The sequence below is a fragment of the Tachypleus tridentatus genome, chromosome 8 (assembly GCF_004210375.1).
Source record: "Tachypleus tridentatus isolate NWPU-2018 chromosome 8, ASM421037v1, whole genome shotgun sequence".
Lineage (NCBI taxonomy): Eukaryota > Metazoa > Arthropoda > Merostomata > Xiphosura > Limulidae > Tachypleus > Tachypleus tridentatus.
Genome location: NC_134832.1, coordinates 107,316,282 through 107,336,925, shown reverse-complemented (window position 1 = coordinate 107,336,925; position 20,644 = coordinate 107,316,282). Strand labels below are relative to the sequence as shown.

The following is a 20,644-nucleotide window of genomic DNA, read 5'->3' as shown; positions in this document are numbered from 1 at the left end:
ACATTAATTTCCAATATTCAATGTAAAATAGTAAAATATTTAATTCACTTAATACAGTTTAATTTTATTGCAAATTGTATTGTGTTAATGTTATGCAAAGTATAACAAATGCTTAACTTACGAACTTACATAGGTCTTTATCCATATATAAATGAAATTGACCAAAGGTATACCATATTGCAGGTTACAGCTGTAAGTGTGAACATGGCAGTATTATATTTATTTACAACAATAAGTAAAAGCACTTGTAAATTATAACCAATCTCATGTAGTGCATATAATTTAAAAGGCAGTGTTGTAGGTACACAACAGTTGTTCCAAAGTACAACAATATCAGTATATATCTTGCCTTCCCACTGATGCACAAATAGTGAGTGCCAAAACACTTGTACGTTTTTCTCAGAAAATTATTTGGGCGGGAAGGGAGTATAATAGCCAATACTTTGTGGAAAATAGATAAAGTAAATGGAAAGCTGGAAATTAATGAGGTCTGCAAATAGTTACTTAGTCGATCTTGGTCTTCAGTATGTTCACAGTACAAGTTCTCACGCATTTTATATATAGATATTGTCTTTTCTACTATTATTATTTTCAATTTCTCAGTTATGCCGTATGCAACATATTTCTTTGCTATAGTCATGCCTAAGAGTATGACCGGCAATATGGCACATAAACAGTATTCACATAAAAACTTTATACATCATTACTACTGCATTACAATAGTCATTAGGAAGTTAGTACTGGAAATGAGCTGGAATTACAACGTTACGAAGGGCTCATTTCACGTTTGCAACCAAAACACGATAGTTATTAAGAATATAAGCAATGCTAATATTATGTTTTAAAAATCTGTGTACGCTTTTACTCACAATTTCGCTTTCGAAAAACAAGTGTTGTCGTAACTGGAAGGCAGTTATTACTTGTAGTAAGAAATCGGCAAATCTTAATCACAGACCCCGCCATTCTCGAACCGGCTGTTGTATGATACACGTCTCGTGCGCGTTTTACCGCAAGCGATTGAAGAAAGAAGCAACAAGACGCCACGTTTTCATTGGCCAATGAAGAAGCTTTTAACAAAACTTTAGGATAAATGCTTTTGTGAGTAAGTTATTTTTATTGGTTAGGAGATTTCTGAGAGTAAAGATACTGCAAAGTAAACCGGTATCAAAGGTTGCTTTCGAAGTGAGGTTAGAGGGAAGAGAGCGACGTGGATTTGTTTTATTAGGAATAAACATAGGTGAGTTTATTTGAGCATTATAATTAAATATACTAATATTCTGATTTATTTACAAATCTTAAAATTGAATGTACAAAGAATAATATGCGCTGTTAGAAAAATCTTTACATTAAGTATTCTAATTACGATGTCTTTAAATATGGTACTTGTGTTTTGAATTTGGACTTTACTGCTTTTTAAATTTGCAGTTGTAATTTTGAGTTGTTATGTGTTAGTCTATCATCTATGGCACCCACTACTACTACTAATTGAAATTACGTTATTATTTAGTCATTAGTAAGTTTTAACTTATAACTACTGTATTTTTATCTTTTAGTGCTTTGACCTTCGTGAAGAAAAGGAATTATAATTTAACAATTACTTCAATACTAATTTAGATTATTGTAAAATTTAAATAATAATATTAATCATTACTATTACAACTATATAGTAATTATAATTAGTAACTAAATATACTAAATATAGTAACTATATACAATTAGTAGCAATTGAGGTCAAACTGACCTCTCAGGACATCAGGAAAATTCATGATTGGTTAGTGGTTTATCAAAACAAATTGAATTTTTAAAAATCAGGTGTAATTTGGTGCCCAGTTTTCAGTTGATGGCTGATGGAGGTGGGTTATAATATCACTTGAAATTATTTTTGTGTGAATTTGTTTAAGTTCATATAATTTTGTGGTATTGTAGATTTATACTAGGAACAATAGCAATTAACAAATTTAGTATATATTGGTTGAATATTAACAGTTCTGCACAATGTATTTTTTATTTACTTATTGAACTTTATGAATAGTACTAGTGTTATTGGCTATATATGATTAAGTGCTGCACCCAACTTAATTGTCTCAGGGTTTATTTAAAAATAGTTTTCCTGGACCATTGTTATTCCCTGACTTACCTAAGGTAGTATCTCACATTTTTTGTAATTGCAACTGGTTTAATAGGGGAGTAGAAATATTTTAGCATACCATTTAAGCTATGGAACAGTTTTAGGAAGAAGCTAAAAATATTAGTAAGTGCAAAGGTACACAGTATTTTAAAGTTGGTGGTGCATTTAAAATATTTTACACTGTTAATAGTATGCTTCTGTTAGTGCATAATTATTACTCAATTAGTTGAAATATTTTAAGGAGATTTACTGTTCTTGTCAGTCAAAAAGCAATAAATGAATTAATGAACTAATAAAAGGTATGGAAAAATAGTTGCATTTCTACGGAATAAAAAAAAGAAAATTTTTGGGTTTACTATATTGTGAAATAGCAAAATATTGATGATAGTATGAAATTAGCTAAAGTTTAGACACCATATTGCAGGTCCCATTACTTTCTTTATGCATGGACAAAATAGTATTGAATTTATTTGCTGTAGTAATGTCTATGGTGATCTAATATTAATGTTACAATTAAGTTGTTAGCAAGTGGGTGCATGTTGTTAAAGTGTAATACCTGTAGTGTTCTTTCTATATGATGTCATGGAAATCTAGTAACTTTGGTAAATGTCGTACTTTCTGCAGTTGTAAGAAATAAAAGGGGCAGAAAAATCCTGGGTGTTCTATGTTATGAAATAGTAAAATATTGGTGTTGGAAACTCTTAGGAAACTTTTGGAAAAGATGGAAAAAGAAAGATTAAGAAAATAGAATACTGCTGATCTGGAGATCATGGTGCACATAGTCTATATGCATGATATGTTTAAAGCAACCAGTTGACCTTTTGTAACCTATAGAGCTGGGGGATTAATCAAGTACCTATAAACATTTGTTACATTGACTAGTAGGAATCAGTACCTTTTGTAACCTATAGAGCTGGGGGATTAATCAGTACCTATAAACATTTGTTACATTGACTAGTAGGAATCAGTACCTTTTGTAACCTATAGAGCTGGGGGATTAATCAGTACCTATAAACATTTGTTACATTGACTAGTAGGAAGTTATCAATTAAATCAGTGTCACAAAAATAATCAACTTTGTAAAATTGTTCCAGTTATTACTGATTTTAGTTATACAAGTTATCAAAATATTGCTATTATGATTTCTCATTATTATTTCAATTAAGTCCAATTTGTTCAGTTTAAAATTGTTGTAATGTATGAAAATAATTAAGTAATTAAATAAATGTCACTGATTCTTACTAGTTTTGACTATTTCAACTACCTAAGTTTCCACATGAGAATAAACAGTAAATGCAGTTGATCAATGATCTTGATGGTTAATTTATAGTTGAGTTTCACTAATCACTTACATCTAATATTCTTTGAGTATTTGAATGCTATGATGATTGTTGCATTATTCAGATTACAGATTTATGAGAGTTACATTAATTATTAATCTTTTATATAAAAAAATTGAACATGTTAAACATTGATTACGCTAGTAAAGTGTTCCAGAAACTTCCACATCTGATTTTGGCAAAAAACAAGTTATAGATAGTAATAATATCACATTATGATGGAAAAGATTTACTAACACCATGTATATTTAAGCCCATTTCTAATACTGCTTTGGTGTAACTATGTATCCATATACTATTCTATCACATTTGCATCAATTGTCACTATGACAGTGTAAGGAAAAATGGTACCCAAAAGATTTTACACATCCAATGGCTGAGAAAAACTTACCCAGGACCCCTTCATTCCAACCCAGAATTAACCTCTGTTGCCTGTTGTTGTCACATTGCTTTTTCATTAGGTAAGTTTGCTAAAATTATTTAGTGAAAATAATTGAAAGTCCAGTCTACATAACAATAATATATAGTTCTTGTCTTCCTTAAGACACTCTCTACACTTGTAGTTATACACTATTATATATAACTTGCAGGACAAAGTTTACAAAGGATATTTAAATGGAAATATTTAGATAATTGTACTGTGACTAATGTAGAAATCAAATTACTCATACAAATTTTGTACTAATCAATACATAAATATACGTAATAACTAACATTAATCCAAAAATTTCACCGAGTTCCTATCACTATACTAATTGAAAAACAACACTGTTTAATAGTTCACTGATTCATTGTTATCTTACTAATTGTCTGGTCCAATCTATTTATCTCTGATGTTTTGTCATTAGATGTTTGTTGAAGTTACTAGATATCTATGATATTATGTAGAACATTATTGGTATTCCAGGCCTTTTTTTAACATCATGCACCTTCTTGCTACCATCTAAATTGAAACGTTAAAATATATTTTATAACACTGTCCCTTACATAGATTACTATCAACAATTGTAACACAGAAAACTATATTAAACTGTCATTTGCTACATATTTTTTGGTGGTTTTCTATTTTGAAGCCTATTTTATATAGATAAGATGATTCCTTGTTCCTTATCATCACTGGCTGTTTTGCTAGGGGTTTTCCTAAGTAGATGGTGGAGTAAATCCAGGATAGCTTTATCTTTGTTAATCCTGTGGAACTTTTCATGACAGGGGACTTAGATTTCTGAATAAGTTGAGTTTCCAGTGCCAAATTATTTTCTGGAGTTATTCATTTGGCTAGTCTCTCCCTGATATATTTCTAAAGATAATCATGGTGGATTACCTTTGGTTTGGATGAGGTATCTTTCTGCATTTTGTAAATTTTGCTGCATTTTGCTGTTTATCCTTTTCAGTAAAATGTATGGTCCTTCCCAACACTTGTTTAACTTTGATGTTCATTGTTTCTTGTGACAGGTATTGTACAGCCTTACCATGTCACCTTGATAGAATTCATTCTTATCAGTATTAATATCACTGCTTTTTTTGATTAGTCATAAATGACATTGATGGTATTCCTTAATATCTACATATTCTGTGTGAGACTTCTGAGTGACTGTTCTCTGGATGAGAGGATAGAAAGTCCAATGACACTTTAAATTCTTTCCCAAGCATCAACAATGATGGTATGGACTGTAGCTGTATGGTAACCAGTCAGTTACATACGAAGATCTTGATCACAGATTTTCTTATGTTCATCTATATATGTGGTGGATTGATTCTAACAGTGCAGTTTTATTTCATTACCATGTATGAGAAGATGGATGAAGAACTGTTGTTGTCCTGGTCATTTTGAACCCAAGGACTGACACATTTCTCTAAACAAGCTGATTCAAAGTTCTATCCTTGGTATGAATAAAGTTCTGTAGACACCCAAAATCTTGAAACAAATTTATTGATGGGTGTCTGTTTTATAGTTTCTTCTTCCTGGCCATTTGTTAAAATAGTCTGTCAAAACTATGATATATTTATTCCTGCAGTTACTCTGTAACAAGGGACCAAACACATTGACAGCAACTCTTTCCAGTGGTGTTTCAACACAGTACTATAGTTACCCATGCTTCTTATCTTGTGGATTTTCACTTGCAGCATAATCCACATACTTTACACCAAATTTCTACATGTCATGAGCACCCATTGGAAGGTTGTGAAGATAGTGCTTCAAACTACCAATTGTAATAATAATTTCTGTTTGTTGGTATTTTAACATTTATTACAAAACAAGCATAATTAATCTTACTGTGGCCTGTACATCTGTGTCTTTGAGCTTTTTATGAGAGTTTAAAAAACATATTCTTGATCCAGTGAATAATTGGTTTCAGTTATGTATTTTTTGCTTGAACAGTTTTAGTTGAGAATTGGACCAAATTAGTTTTTCATCATCACTTATGGATGTCACATTTTGGATTATACTCTGTTGTACTTTTGGTTGGTGGTTTTTACTATTGTCTATTTTTCTCTTTTTGCAGGGTTTACATTTTTCTGCAACACATGGTTTGTGGGATTGGGATAGAGCAGTCAGCATTTTATTGTTTCATCCAGGCTAATGTATTACATAAGAGATGGTGTAGCATTCCTCCACTAATAGGAGTGTGATACTATCCGTATGTAATTAGCACCTTTTCAAATAATGCACTTGTTGATCACTTTTTGTTGTGCAGATGTAGTTGTTTTTGTTCATGATTAAGTTATTGTATCCACAAGTTTTCAGTTTTGAGTGTTTTCTAATTTGATTATTTTCATTTTCCCTGCTTTTTAGTGTAGAGTTGTGATTTAACTTTCATTGTCTACTCTCTTTTTTCCTGTATATTACTGGAATATGCAGTTTAAATAATTTCTTGTATCCAAAAGTTTATAGATATTTTATCTTTTACACCCATGATTGGTAAAAAAAACAACAACTAAATACAGTTGATGTCATAATAGATGTTTAGCTGTGTATTCTTAAAAGCATATTTACATTCACTACTGGTAACTTAACATTTTTTACAATGACATGTTAAGAATAAATCTATTTGTATTACTTTGTCAGTAATTCAATTGTATAAGTAATAGTGATCCATTAGGTGGTGATAGTACCATATTTGTATGTAGTAAATAGAAGCTTGTTTTAAAAGCTTATTACTAGCATTTGTTTTAACAGCAGGAGGTTGTATAGTCTAAATTGGTTAGTTCTTGTTATTGTAATGCTCCTTCATTTGGTGAAAATATTTCAAAGTGCAGTCTCTGTAACAACAATAAACTACTTTATTTCTTTCCTTAATGTTTCTAGAAGCTTGTACACTGTTATAACTTGTATGTCTAAGTTTGGAGTGATGCTCAAATGACAATATTTCACCAACAGTACTGTGGCTAGTGTAAAAAATAAGCTTAGGTTATAATTCCTTGACTCATGAATCAGGTAACTGAATAGATCATTGAATATTTGTTTTGGTGGTGCAGATATCCATGTTGCTTTACATTAGTAACCCCCCAAAAACTGCTTTTCTTTGGGTCAGTTAGTAAAATAAATAGCATTGAATAAAAAGTAAGCCATAGCCAGGTCTATGAAGAGAAAGTTAATCTATCTAAGACTATTAATCAATACAGTTAATGTACAATTACAAAAGACAGTAACAATGCACAAACAGTTATAGGCTGAGGATGTGATGGCAACTAATAGAACAGAAATTTCCACTTGATCCTCAGGGATCCTAGTTGTTGGTAATGCATATTATGGGATTCTGTCATTTTTTTTCTTGTTTTGTGTTCATGATGTAGTCATAAAAGGGCTAAGAATATACCTGGATCACACATGATGTGGTATCTTGCTGAGGTGTGACATTCTTGGGCTTTTCCTGAAGGAGGTTAATTTTTTTCATTGGCTATTTACCAGTTCAATGTGGGATTCTTGCTATTTTGTGAGGAGAGGTAAGATATTTTATTAGAAGTTAACATCTTACTAAACCAAAAATATATTTCTAATATATACTTGCATCCTCTAACATATCCTATCCAGCTTCCCCACTTCCAGTGTTAGGTGTATAGGTCTTTTGGCCAATCTCAGTGATTAACAAGTGCAATGTGTAAGAAGTTACTTATGGGAATGAATAAATAATATGCAGCATGTGAAAGGTTTACAGAAGTTTTCTGTTGATGTTTCTTAAGGTGAGAACTGTGAAGAAAACCCACTGATGTTTGAAGAGCTGTCTGGTGTGTTGCAGGTACATGTATTTCCATGACCTGCTTTAATCACTTTCTTTCAGATTTATGTTTTTAATTATATTTCTGTAACACACACACATGGATTGAAAAGTTTTTTGTTGACTTCTTTCATCAACTAAATGCTTTTTTTTTATTATAGGCCAGCATGTTCCATCTTTTGAAAGCATGTGGAACTCTTGACCATGTGGGGCCAGCTGCCTTTAGCAAGTGCCCTTGGGGAGAGAGTATCAAGCAGGGGTTTCAGACATGCACAAGACTGAGGTGTCAATCTAAAGGACAAGAGAAAGGAACAGAAACCATTAAAGGCATTCCATACTCTAAATTAAGTGTGGGTGTTCCCAAGGAGATTTTTCAGAATGAAAAGAGGGTTTCTTTAACTCCAGCTGCTGTGACTGCTTTGACAAAGAAAGGATTCACTGTGAAGGTTGAAGAAAATTCTGGATTTGGTTCAAAGTTCTTGAACTCTGCCTATGAAGAAGCAGGGGCTAAAATTACAGACATGAAAATGACTTTTGACTCTGACATTATACTTAAGGTACGAGGGCCATTAAACAAAGAAATAGACTTGTTTAGAGATAAAGGAACACTAATAAGTTTTTTGTATCCTGCTCAGAACAAAGACCTGGTGGACATGTTGGCCAAGAAACAGATGACAGTTTTTGCCATGGATGCTGTCCCACGTATCAGCCGAGCTCAAATTTTTGATGCTCTTAGCTCCATGGCAAATATTGCAGGATACAAAGCTGTTGTTGAAGCAGCTAACCACTTTGGGAGATTTTTCACTGGTAAGTATTAGTTTAAAGCTATGGACTTTTTGTTTTTCAGTTAATGACTGAACTAAAACATTAGTTGCATACTGATTTTTAAAATATTAAAAATTTCTTTTAGATCAGTTTCTGTCTGATGAAATGTTGATCTTTTTCTTATTCTAAGAAAGCAGGCCTTACAATTTCTTGTAGAAACATTGTATTTTAATTTCTTTCCCTTATATAGTTGTTAAACTATCTGTAAATTCTGTTGTGAATTGAACAGTATAGTAGGCACTAAGTACAGTCATGTGAAAAAGTTAGGACACCCTATGAAAGCCTGTGTATTTTTGTAACATTTTTAGATATATAGATATTTAATCTCAATTTCAACAATACTGAGAGATTACAGGAATATAACTAAACAATTAAAACTGAAGAAAGGACTTTTCAAGATCTTCTGTAAATGTAATTCTACAAAAATGCATATTCTAACTGAGATAAAAGTTAGGACACTCTACCCCCGAATAGCTAGTGTTATCCCCCTTTGGCTGAAATAACTGCAGTGAGATGCTTCTTGTAGCCATCTACTAGTCTCTGACATTGGTCTGAAGAAAGTTTGTCCCACTCCTCAATGCAGAATTCTGTCAGCTGTGAGATGTTTGAGGGGTTTCTTGCATGTTCAACCCGTTTCAAGTCACCCCACAGCACCTCACTGGGATTAAGATCTGCACTTTGACTCGGCCATTCCAGGAATCTCCATTTCTTAGTTTTCAGCCAGTTCTTGTTGGATTTACTGGTATGTTTTGGGTCATTGTCATGTTGCAGGGTCCAGTTCTGCTTCAGCTTTAATTTTCCTATAGATGGTCTCGCATGATCCTCAAGCACCCTCTGATACACAGTAGAATTCATGGTGGTTTTCATGGTTGTGAGCTGTCTAGGTCCTGCTGCAGCAAAGCAGCCCTAAGCAGGGGTCCACTTCCATGCTTCACAGTTGGTATGAGGTTCTTTTCCTGGAATGCTGTATTTGGTTTGCACCAAATATATCCTCTGTTTTGGTGCCCAAATAATTCAATTTTGGACTCATCTGTCCAAAGAACATTATTCCAGAAGTCCTGGTCTTTGTCTACATTATCTTTTACAAACTTCAGTCTGGCCTTGATGTTTCTCTTAGAGAGCAAAAGTTTCCTCCTTGCACACCTCCCATGCAAGTTAAACTTGTGCAGTCTCTTTCTGATTATAGAGGCATGCACTTTCACATCAACAGTAGCCAGAGCCTGTTATAGGTCCTGTGATGACATGTTAGGGTGTTTGGAAACCTCTTTTAGCATCTTGCAGTCTGCTCTCGGGATGAACTTGCTTGGACAACCAGACCTGGGCATGTTGGCAGTTATTTTGAAAGCCCTCCACTTGTTGACTATTTTCTAGGCAGTGGAATGGCTGATTTCAAAATCCTTTGGGGTCTTTTGAAATCCCTTACCAGACTCATAAGTTGCTACAATTTTCTTTTTGAAGGCCTCAGACAGCTCTTTTGCTCTCACCATGGTGCTCACTCTCACTTCAACAGTCAGGAGCACACCAAACTAAATGTCTGAGGTTTAAATAGGGCAAGCCTCGTTCAAAATGTTGAGTAACGATCTTCTAATCATGTGCACCTTGTGTGATACACCTGTGTGCGAATTGAGCAATTTTAAGTGGGAATAAATGTGGGAGTGTCCTAACTTTTTCCTCAGTTAGAATATGCATTTTTGTAGCATAACAGAAGATCTTAGTCTTTTCTTCATGTTTAATTGTTTAGTTATATTCCTATAATTTCTCAATATTGTTAAAATTGAGATTAAATATCTATATATTCAAAAATGTTACAAAAATACATAGGCTTTCATAGGGTGTCCAAACTTTTTCACATGACTATGTGTATGTTTTTGTGTGTGTATATATACATAAAATTATAAAGCTCAGTTGAAACTGCATGTACTGCTTATTCACATACAATTTCATTTTATGATAGCTATTTATATAGCTGAAAATTATTTGTACTTTAGAAAATACCATAGAAATATAAAAATTATGATTTCAAAACCATTAAATTATTATTTAGCATCAATACATTTTAAAATATAATGTTAAAAGAAGAAATAAAAAGGCCAATCATATTTCAGTTACAAAATGAGTAAATAATTTGAAAATTTTTAGACATTAAGATCAAGCAGTGCACATGATTGTTGCTTAGCACATTAGCCAATTATGTGGTTTGGTTTTTCTGTTGGCTGTGAATCGTGTTACTTCATTGTACTCATTCATTTTGGTCTCATTTATATTTTTCTGTGTTTATATACATCTTTTTTTACAATCCTGTAAATTTAAAAAACTATTTTCAGTGTGTAAAATTGTGAATCTAAACAGAAATTTGATAGACATAATGTTTCAGTAGGTTAAATAACCATAACATCATTTGGCTACAGACCATAAGCACTTGCACCCCACCCTGGAAAATGAGAAACATAATTCATTCTCTACTTGTTCAATTCATACTACTCTGTTTTTCTAGAAAGTCACTAGGTGTGGATTCCTGTATGAGGTGGGGGACCTCCCAAGGAAAGTTCTGTTCTTTCACTTTACCTCCTCTGGGATCTATATGTTCACCCACGTGTTTGCTGTGCATGGCAACCCATGAAGGGGAGGAGAGGATCCTGGTGGTTGAGGGGTCCAGCTTTTTCAACCCTTTAATGGTCAATCCCCTCTGGGGAACTGATATTTATGGGAGGTGTTGCTCTACTTTTTTAGGACCTGATGATGTACACTGAAATGGTGTACCATCTAAAAAAACTTGAAGTCCCTCTTGGAAGAATCCCAAGATTTCTTCAAACTACTGGGCTGTGTTTTAAGTTACACACTTTTGAGCATAAAGATTAATGCCATCACTGAACAACTCCTGCTTATTGTTGCAAACGGGCTCTATGTTGACAACTTTCACATCTCGTCAGTCATCGAACATGAGGCATATTAAGTAGCAGTTACAGACTACCCTTAATTGTTTACTGAAGTGGACTGCAGCAAATGGTTTTAACTTCTCTCTCTCTAAAATTTGCATGCACTTTTGCAGCCAATGGGGTATTCACCCTGATCCTTAACTCCGTATGGGTGAAGTTGTGCTACTTGTGGTCCATGAGACAAAGTTCTTGGGGCTTATCTTTGACTGTAACCTAACATTTGTACCATACATCAAGCAGCTATGGGTTAAATGTACAAAAGCACTGAACATCCTCCATGTCCTCTCCTCCACCACTTGGTTCAATGCTAAAGAGATATTGTGCTCTTATTTGATTGAAACTAGACTATGTATCACTGGACTATGGCTCTGCCAGGACCTTGGCCTTAAAGATGCTGGAACCCATTCATCATCAGGGACATCGGCTCTGCACTAGGGCTTTTTGCACTTCCCCTGCTCAGAGCTTAAACACAGAATCTCATGAATCAGCTCTGCACCTCTACTGTTTGCTGTGGGCCATGCTTTTTCGAAACAGACGATGTACCATTGCTCCTTTTGGCCTTCGTATCCAGGCGCAGTGGGATGAATTGGGTCTGTTGTTTGAAAACATTGCTGTGTCCACTGGTCAGTTCATCCCACCTTGACTTTTTTATCCCCAAATATGACCTATACCTGAGTCATCTGAGAAAAGCAGACACTCCCAATTGGAAATACTGTCTGTCTTTTGCTGAACATCTTTTAAACCATCCTTCTATTCATATATACACAGATGATTCAAAATCATGTGACTCTGTGGGCTCTGCCACAGTTTGTTGTTGTTCAGTGATTGCATCTAGAATCCACTCAACAGCTTCTGTATTCACTACTGTACACCACTTCTCTTGCCCTGGATCACATAGAAGCTAAGCAGTACTCAAATTGCACTATTTATACTGACTTGCTTAGTTCTCTACTGGTCCTGAAGTTGCTTCACATTAGTTCTCACCCTGTTCTCGCCATTATTCAAAACTGACTGGCCCATTTCTCTAATATCTACTTCTATCTAGTTTTTCCGGATACCAGAATGTTTTTAGTCTTTTAAAGGCCATTAATCTTTTTAATGCTATTCAAGGTTTTTTTTTTAATTTATACATTAGAGCTTTTTTAATGTGATTCCCTTTTAAGAATCAAAGTACATCTAGTACAAGTTGAAATTAGAAAATGGTAGTAATGTCAAATAACTCAAAATCAGGACTGCAAAGGCCAACTTCAGGTGACTAATGCTGCTGTTTGAACAACCCCTTAGTCAACCTGGTGAGTTATATAATTAAAATATTGTTACAAGTCTTTCAAAACTTGTTTCACTTTTTTTTTTTTACTGCAGCAGACTAGATGTAAAAAATTGGATTTAATGCTATTTATGTTTTTAATTCAAAAATTAAACTTTGTCTTGTTTTAGTTTAATTTTCTTTTATGAGTTTTAATAATTTTACTTTAAACTTTTTACTGGATGTTTGCCACACAGGTGAGGGTACGTTGAATTGATTTATAGCTAAATGAATTTACAGTAGCACTAGCAAGATGTTTTGAAATACTTGGTTGTATCTTATTCTACCTTAACTAAAAATATTGAAATATTGAAATTGTTGATTCAGTATGAACTTCATATTTGAATTATGCATGATCGGCTATACTAGATTAAGGATCTAAGAATCATAATTGTTTGGAATTTTGAAAATACTCGATTTTGGGTTGTTATTAGTAGAATAAATATGGAATGGCTTACTTAAGTTTTTACCTCTGAGCTTAGTTGGAGAGTAAAATCTGTATCGATCTTTATGATAGATTCAAAAACCAAATTTTTAGGCAAAATAGCAAAATACATGATTTTATGACAAACAAAATTCACTGAATTTTCAGTTGAAGATGAAATGCTAAGTCGTAAAGAAGAATGATTGCATTGTGAATTTTTTATATATTAATGTGGGTTCAAAGTAATTTATATTTTTTATTATATTGTTAATATTATTTATAATTATGTATTATAAAAATTTGGTTTAAGCCTCATTCATAACATTGAACATATGGTATGATTAAGCAGGGATTTAATTTTGAAGATGTTTTGATAGAACTCCATGTGAAAAATAGATGTAAAACTCAAGTTGAGTTTCATTTTTAAATTAGAACTCAAAATATAAGAAAAACTGATAAGAGATGCTTATCAGAATTTTAAGTTATTTTAACAGAAGTTTATAAAGTTAGGAGGTATTCATGGTGCTGTAATTGTTTACATTTGGTACTTAAACAAATTAGCAAATAAGATTAATTGATGGTTTTTGTTAAATTTATGTATTTGTATAAATTATGCATTTGTTGTTTGAAGGTCAAATAACTGCAGCAGGAAAAGTCCCTCCTGCAAAGGTGTTGGTTATAGGAGGTGGTGTTGCTGGTCTTGCAGCAATAGGAACAGCCAAAAGCATGGGAGCTATAGTTCGTGCTTTTGACACCAGAGCAGCTGTTAAGGAGCAAGTTGAATCTTTTGGAGCTGAATTTTTAGAATTAAATGTGAAGGTAAAGTATAATTTGATGAAAACAGTGGTACATTATCTCACCTTTTAATATTCTGAATCATATTATTATTATTGGTGAATTTTGCTTTGATAATTTTGTTATACCTCATATTTATGTTAATGATATATTTTTCAAATTCTTGGTTACATTTGTGAAATACAAGAAGAAAAAAAGAAATAAAAGTTAATTTAACAATGTTTTCAAAATCAATTGGCACAATTACCTTTAATCATAAGTAACTTGCAGCTAGGGATTTTGATATTTTTTTAATTGGACATACATTGGATGTATGGATGCTGTACATACATTGAAATGAGCCACATGCATGAAGTAAGATTTTATCATAGTATAAAAGTAGTTAGTATATTTTATTTTTGAGTGAGTGGTCATTTCAGGTTGTTTAACCCTTTTGCCCCATGACACAAAGTTTTAATGTCTTATATTCAAAATTTTATTAAACTACTTTTTTTTGTTATACCAATTAATATAGCATAAAATCTTGGGTAAAAATCCATATTTTAATACTGTTTCAGTCTTAAGTTCTTAATTCTACCAGACAGTATTTAAAACAGTCTTGAATCTCCAATTAGTTTGTGACATGTGACAAATTTTCTAGGCATCTTCTCTTCCATATTTTATCCAACACTCCTTAAAGAAGTATGAAATTAAATTACTCACTATATAATTGTCACTGCTCAGAAGAATCATAATTTTTAGTCTTCAATTTTGTTTGGTTACAGAGCTATTAATAGAAAATCAGACCTCTCTTGTCACACCCACCTTTTACATTCTCACTTTCAGGATTGTTTAATAGTTCTCTCTAGTATTAATTTTATATTAAAAATAACTGATAGAAAAGTTAAGGTTTTTTTATCTATCAAATTACATATTGTGTTACTTTGTGCCAATCATTTAATGCCTTGAATTCAGTTATTTCAAAATCTGCTCCAAAAACACTTCAAAAACAATGATTTTGAGTGCTTACAGTGTTATGAGTAATAAATTTATTTAATCTGAAAATAACTCTTAAAAGGTCATGACATGCACAGTTTAACTTCCTTTTATCAAGTGCCTGAATAGTGAATTAGATTAAAGAAACTTCCCTTAATTTGAAATATTCAGGTGCCTGTTATTATAAAATTTATTTTGGGTTACAAGTAGTAGGAAAAAAAAGAGGCTGAGAAAGTCTTCCTTTAATGGCACAGTGCCAGTTAATTTAATTGAGGTTCTGCTGTACATGGCAGTGTAAGTTAGTATGGTATGTTTGAATTATGTGTAAAATTGCTGTTGCTGACATAACCTTGACTAGTGAAACTCATGACTGGCCAGAAACTCATCACAAACTAATGTAAATAACATAACTATGATAATAGAGATGATATATTAAAAGATATTCAACAATGGTAGAATAAGTACAAGTGGTAGAAATATTGATATTCAAATAATATTTGGTATGTAAAAAAGGTACATTAATAAAAAATCTGGAGAAAAGTGGTCAAAGAGATGTGCATATAATCATTCATATTTCAATATTTGCAGAGAGTAAGCTTTAAAGTTATAGTTTTAAATATTTGAAAGAATGTTTGCTTTAGAATTCTAAGGATAAAAATTACTATTTTTTTTAAATCAAGATGAAAAATTTACAATATATTGAAATGATAGAAGGTGAAGTGAGAAATGGAATTGGAAGTAACATATGAATGTAATTTAGTACAATGTAAAATTTAATACTGTTGGTTATATGTTGTTTGTATGAACATATAATGAACAACTAGTCTTAGGTGAATTTCAGGTTTCAATTTTTTTGAAGAAAATGGTTTGCTAACTTTACAACTTTATGACACAATTCCTTCAGGAATCTGGTGAAGGAGTGGGTGGATATGCAAAGGAAATGTCAAAAGAGTTTATTGAAGCTGAGATGGCTCTATTTGCTAAACAGTGTAAAGAAATTGATATACTAATTACCACAGCTCTGATACCTGGAAAGCCAGCTCCAAAACTCATTTCAAAGGTATTTCTTCATTGTTTTTATTCCTTATTATATTTAAATACCAAGAAGAATCATTTGTAGTGCATATTCTTAATAAGATTGAAATTAGTTATGGATAAGATGATTAAGTATCAGGTTATTTCTGCTGTGGCATTAATAACATTGAATGTTTTGAATGACAAGAGAAAATTAGTGTGTATGTATTTGTACATGCAAATGAAAAAGTCCAAGATGGGTTAATTATTCTTAAACCCCATTTCTCAGCTTCCAATTTTATGTACTTTTTTTTCTTTAAAACAATGTGAAAAGTGAAATGAATTATGATATTCCAAATTAGTGCTTTATGAACAAAGGATACTTTTTATCCTGAACTTGTGTTCTTGATGGACATATTTACAGATATAAACAAGAATATAAAAAATTATGAATTTTTAAAGAAGTAGACATCTTGCTACAATGAAGTAATGAAGCAAGTATTAAAACCATTATTACAAATTTATGAAATTTAATCCTTACTTTAGAAGCTTTATACACTTACCTGTAGGCTATAGTGAGGATTAAATTTTATAAATTTGTGGTTGTGGTTTTAATATTTGTGTGAGTACTTTTTATAGCTGGATCCTTACTTTATTTTCAAATTCGTATTTTTTTAAATGATGATGTTTATTTTGGATGTTATACAGAGATAAACTTTATGCTTTATCTTTCGGAACTGTCGCATGTCCATCCATCAGTATGTAGCACTATATGTGAAGTTGAACTATGTTGAAAAGATATTTGACTATGTGCATGATATATTTACTATTTATATTTTACATGCACATTGATGTATGGATTTTTATTGTAAAGGCAAAAGCAGGAGACCACCATTGAACTAACAACTGTAAGAGAATATTGGACCAAATGGCTTAGTTGGTTTTGCTTTATGCTGATATGATCAGTCAGTTGTCCAAGATAGTTATTCTTTTAGAACTTTTAAAAAACTTTTAGCAGAGTAATTTTCAAACCTTTGCTGCTGTAAATCATGATACAGCATTGTTTGTGTTGTATCTGTGTATCTCAATATGCTTTTGGTGGAAAAGTTTTTTATGAAGTAGTTTTTGGGAAAGCATTTTTTGTGGTTGCCATTTTTTCCCAGTTAATCCCCACTCGTAAGTACTACCATACTCAATGATGATTCAAGTTGAGTATTAATTTAAATGTACTTGATGATTCTGAAATAATAGTTGCGTCGTTACACTTGCATGTACTTTTGTAGACATGATGAAGACAGAGCAGACACAATTCTGACTCAATCCTGTCTGAGTTAACCATCCATTAAAATTAATCATTGAACCAACTGCAATCAACCAAATTTTTTAGAAGATGTATTTCTCATTCACTGAATGATATTTATAAAGAATGTAAATCCTGTTTTTAGGAAATGGTAGAGTCGATGAAACCTGGATCAGTTATAGTTGACTTGGCTGCAGAAGCAGGTGGAAATGTTGCCACAATCAAACCTGGAGAAGTTAGTGTGTACAATGATGTAATTCATATAGGATATACAGACCTGCCTAGTCGTCTACCTACTCAGTCCTCTACACTTTATGCCAACAACATCTCAAAGTTTCTTCTGTCCATAGGTAGGATACTTTTACTTTCATTGTATATAATACAAAGCAGAAGTAGGAATAAATTGTGGTCTTTTTTTTAACCTTCCAAACCCTAATGTAAAGTATTTAAATGCAATGAAAACTGATCATGTTTCATGCATTGATGATGATGTGGATGATGCATTGCATTATAAAATTAAAGTGATAGAGAACTAGAAAAAAAAAACAGTGTCTTATTAAATAAATATACAAAAAGTTTATAATTATGGTACATAGGGATGTGCCAAACAATTATTTTTGTAAAACAAGATTCAGTAGATCATGGCTTCAAATAACAGATTAATTTCAGGATCATCATTTAATTATACATAGGTTCATTGGGAGGTATTTTCCAAGCTTGGGATGACATAAATAATTAAAATTAACTTAACTGTTTTACAAATATTCAAGAATTATTTATCTCTTTTATGATTTTAAACATTAATTTTTTTAAGTTCAAATGAAAATTGCTGATGTAATTTATTGGTTGGCAAGGAAAACCCTTATAAATACATTTGTGTGCTAATCCTCTTATTTTTATATTGGGTATCTTTATAAATATTAATATAAAATATTAATTATCTTTCCAAATAAATAATTATTTGATATGATTATTACTTACCTGTAGAAGCTATTAATGCCACTTTTTAATAGGATTTTGGGGTTTTTAACAGTAAATAAACAAATAAAAATAAAATTAAAATAATGGTGTTACAAAAATGTAATATTTTAAGAGAAATTAATGTATAATCTCTGAATATTTGAAATAGGAATTGTAATGATATTAAAATAGATTGTAAATAATTTTTAATTTCTGTGGTGGAACAATGGTAAATTTAGACTTAAAAAGTGACATAACAGACCAGGGTTCAGTTTGTTATGGTGGACACAATAGATAATCCAGTGTTTTGTTCTAGAACAAACAAGCAAGCACAGAAATATTTTTGAAATGGTTTTTTGCTAGTTTACTTAAATCAATGAGTTATTTATATTTCATTCACCTATTTAATTTGCTTGTCTTTGTTCCTACTTACAAGAAATTGATTTTGAAAAGGAAAAGAGACCAAGTTAATTATCGTTAGTTGTTTTATTCTATGAAGTCTTTAGTAGCATGGTTAATATTCCAAGCATGAACTTGCAAGTCACTTGCTTGGAGATTATATTATGTTTTGTTTATAGGAATGATACTGTGTAATAATATTAAGTTTTATTAACTGGATAGTATGAAGACATTAATCATTTTTAAATGTTGAATGGTATAAAAACTAAATTAGTTGTAGCCTTTTTTGAGAAATTGTTTGTTTTTGATAGATACTGAGCCAAGATTTGTACAAGAATTAGTATTACCATATTATAAAGACATTATCAGTGAGAAAAGTTGTTACTGTATGTGTCTTACCTTTTAGAGCAAGTTCTATGATCTGTAAAGATTGGCTGTCCTCTTAATGTACTCCATCAGAGAAGTAGTACTGTAACTGAATTTAGCTGTATTTTGCTTATAATGAACTTTACAAATTCATTGTCAGGAGAGTAAGAAAAAATGATTCCACACAAGAGGTGATTTGGTTTTGTTAGCATATCTGGTCATTTATATTGCATTGTTAATGCATTATGACTTCGTACACAACTGCTTTCTGTCGGTAGTGTATGGGTTAACTAAATAAACGTGATGAAATTACAAATATTCTTGAGAAAGAACGTCATCAAGATTTAAACAGTTGTTCAAATATTTTTATGAACTTTAATTTTCTAATGAAATAATTTATTGTGATTAGTTTTTCAATTATAAAAACCTAAAGAGTATTAGCCAAGTTCACATTTGAGTGTGAGAGTGTAATTGTATAATCATAAAGATATGTTAATTGTGTAGATTTTGTATTAAGCAGCTTTTTTTTGCTGTAAAATAAAGCAAATAGTTATAAAGTGTATATCTGTACAGCACCCATGCACAGTTGCCAAGGTAGCATTTGCCTAATAAAACGTTTGTTTCTGCAAATGATCTTATTAAAATTATATAATGCCTTTAACTTTTCTCTGATTGTTTTGTACTTACTAGTTTTACAAGTAACTTTCAGCTGTTTGATATAACACAAAGATACATTTATCTAACTTATGAAGTATTAGTACTCATGACTATTCTGTTGATTAAGTGGAATGCTTGTGTACTTGACAATTTGTAACACATAATTATAAAAACTTGAAACTAGAAAAAGTTAGAGGTTTTTAAATGTTTTCTGATGCTTAGAATAATTGTATACTGTTACAGTTAACATTTGATCTACTGTATTTCATAGACTTTTTAGGCTCTTTAGTGATGAGATGGATAAAAGTAACTCAGAAAAGTTTTGAAAAAACGAAAACTTGTGACCAATAGCATTAAAATAATGTTTTTAGCTTTTAAAGAGCACATCGTTATTCTTTTGTTGAAAAAAGAAAGCTAATTTTGTATAAAATTCTATTTTTTTCATCTGTTACATGATTTTTATACTTGTTACATTGTAGGTTATCCTTTTTATTTTACTGTTTTTATTTAAACAGATATCATAACTTTTTTTTTTCTCTCTCTTTTCTGCATAAGTTGTTTCCAAGTGCTGGTAAGTCTTTTTCTCACATATTAACAATCACTCTGCTGCTTTGTATTTCTCTAGGTCTAATAATTTCTTTCCTACATTTTTATATACTAAGTATAATGCACAGTTTACTTATACTTTTGACAAGACTGAAACATCTGTCTTACTGATGTAAAAGTGTTATTGTGGTAAATTATAGTAAAAACTTTTCATAATCTTTTGTAGGTTCACAAAACCACTACCATGTAGACATAGAAGATGAAGTAGTTAGGGGAGCAATTGTCCTTCAAGAAGGCAAACTTTTGTGGCCCCCACCACCACCAAAAGTAGAACCTGTTCAGGAGGCAGCACCACCTCCTGTTGCTGCTGAGAAACCAAAGCCTCCTGAGCCAAACTACTTCAATATCACTCTGAAAGACTCACTGATGTATACTTCAGGTGTTGTCAACTTAGTT

The 20,644-nt window shown here is 31.7% G+C and overlaps 2 protein-coding genes across 3 annotated transcripts in view; one reads left to right on the top strand and one right to left on the bottom strand.

Moving 5' to 3' along the window:
- LOC143223154 (isocitrate dehydrogenase [NADP], mitochondrial-like) overlaps nt 1-1,028 on the bottom strand; it is a 35,938-nt gene extending 34,910 nt beyond the window's left edge. Inside the window, 1 exon segment of the mRNA XM_076450712.1 lies at nt 870-1,028. Within this exon segment, the coding sequence (XP_076306827.1) occupies nt 870-963 (94 nt within the window). The 5' untranslated portion in view covers nt 964-1,028.
- A 72-nt stretch (nt 1,029-1,100) lies between these two features.
- The window catches only part of LOC143223153 (NAD(P) transhydrogenase, mitochondrial-like), a 42,375-nt gene continuing 22,831 nt past the window's right edge, over nt 1,101-20,644 (top strand). Inside the window, exons 1-7 of one of the 2 annotated variants that reach the window (XM_076450711.1) lie at nt 1,139-1,237; nt 3,802-3,929; nt 7,847-8,492; nt 13,808-13,995; nt 15,851-16,006; nt 17,406-17,610; nt 20,415-20,627. In XM_076450711.1, the coding sequence (XP_076306826.1) occupies nt 7,853-8,492; nt 13,808-13,995; nt 15,851-16,006; nt 17,406-17,610; nt 20,415-20,627 (1,402 nt within the window). In that variant the 5' untranslated portion in view covers nt 1,139-1,237; nt 3,802-3,929; nt 7,847-7,852. Of the gene's footprint in view, nt 1,238-3,801; nt 3,930-7,846; nt 8,493-13,807; nt 13,996-15,850; nt 16,007-17,405; nt 17,611-20,414; nt 20,628-20,644 lie in introns of both variants that reach the window. The other variant, XM_076450710.1, reaches the window with a different exon arrangement.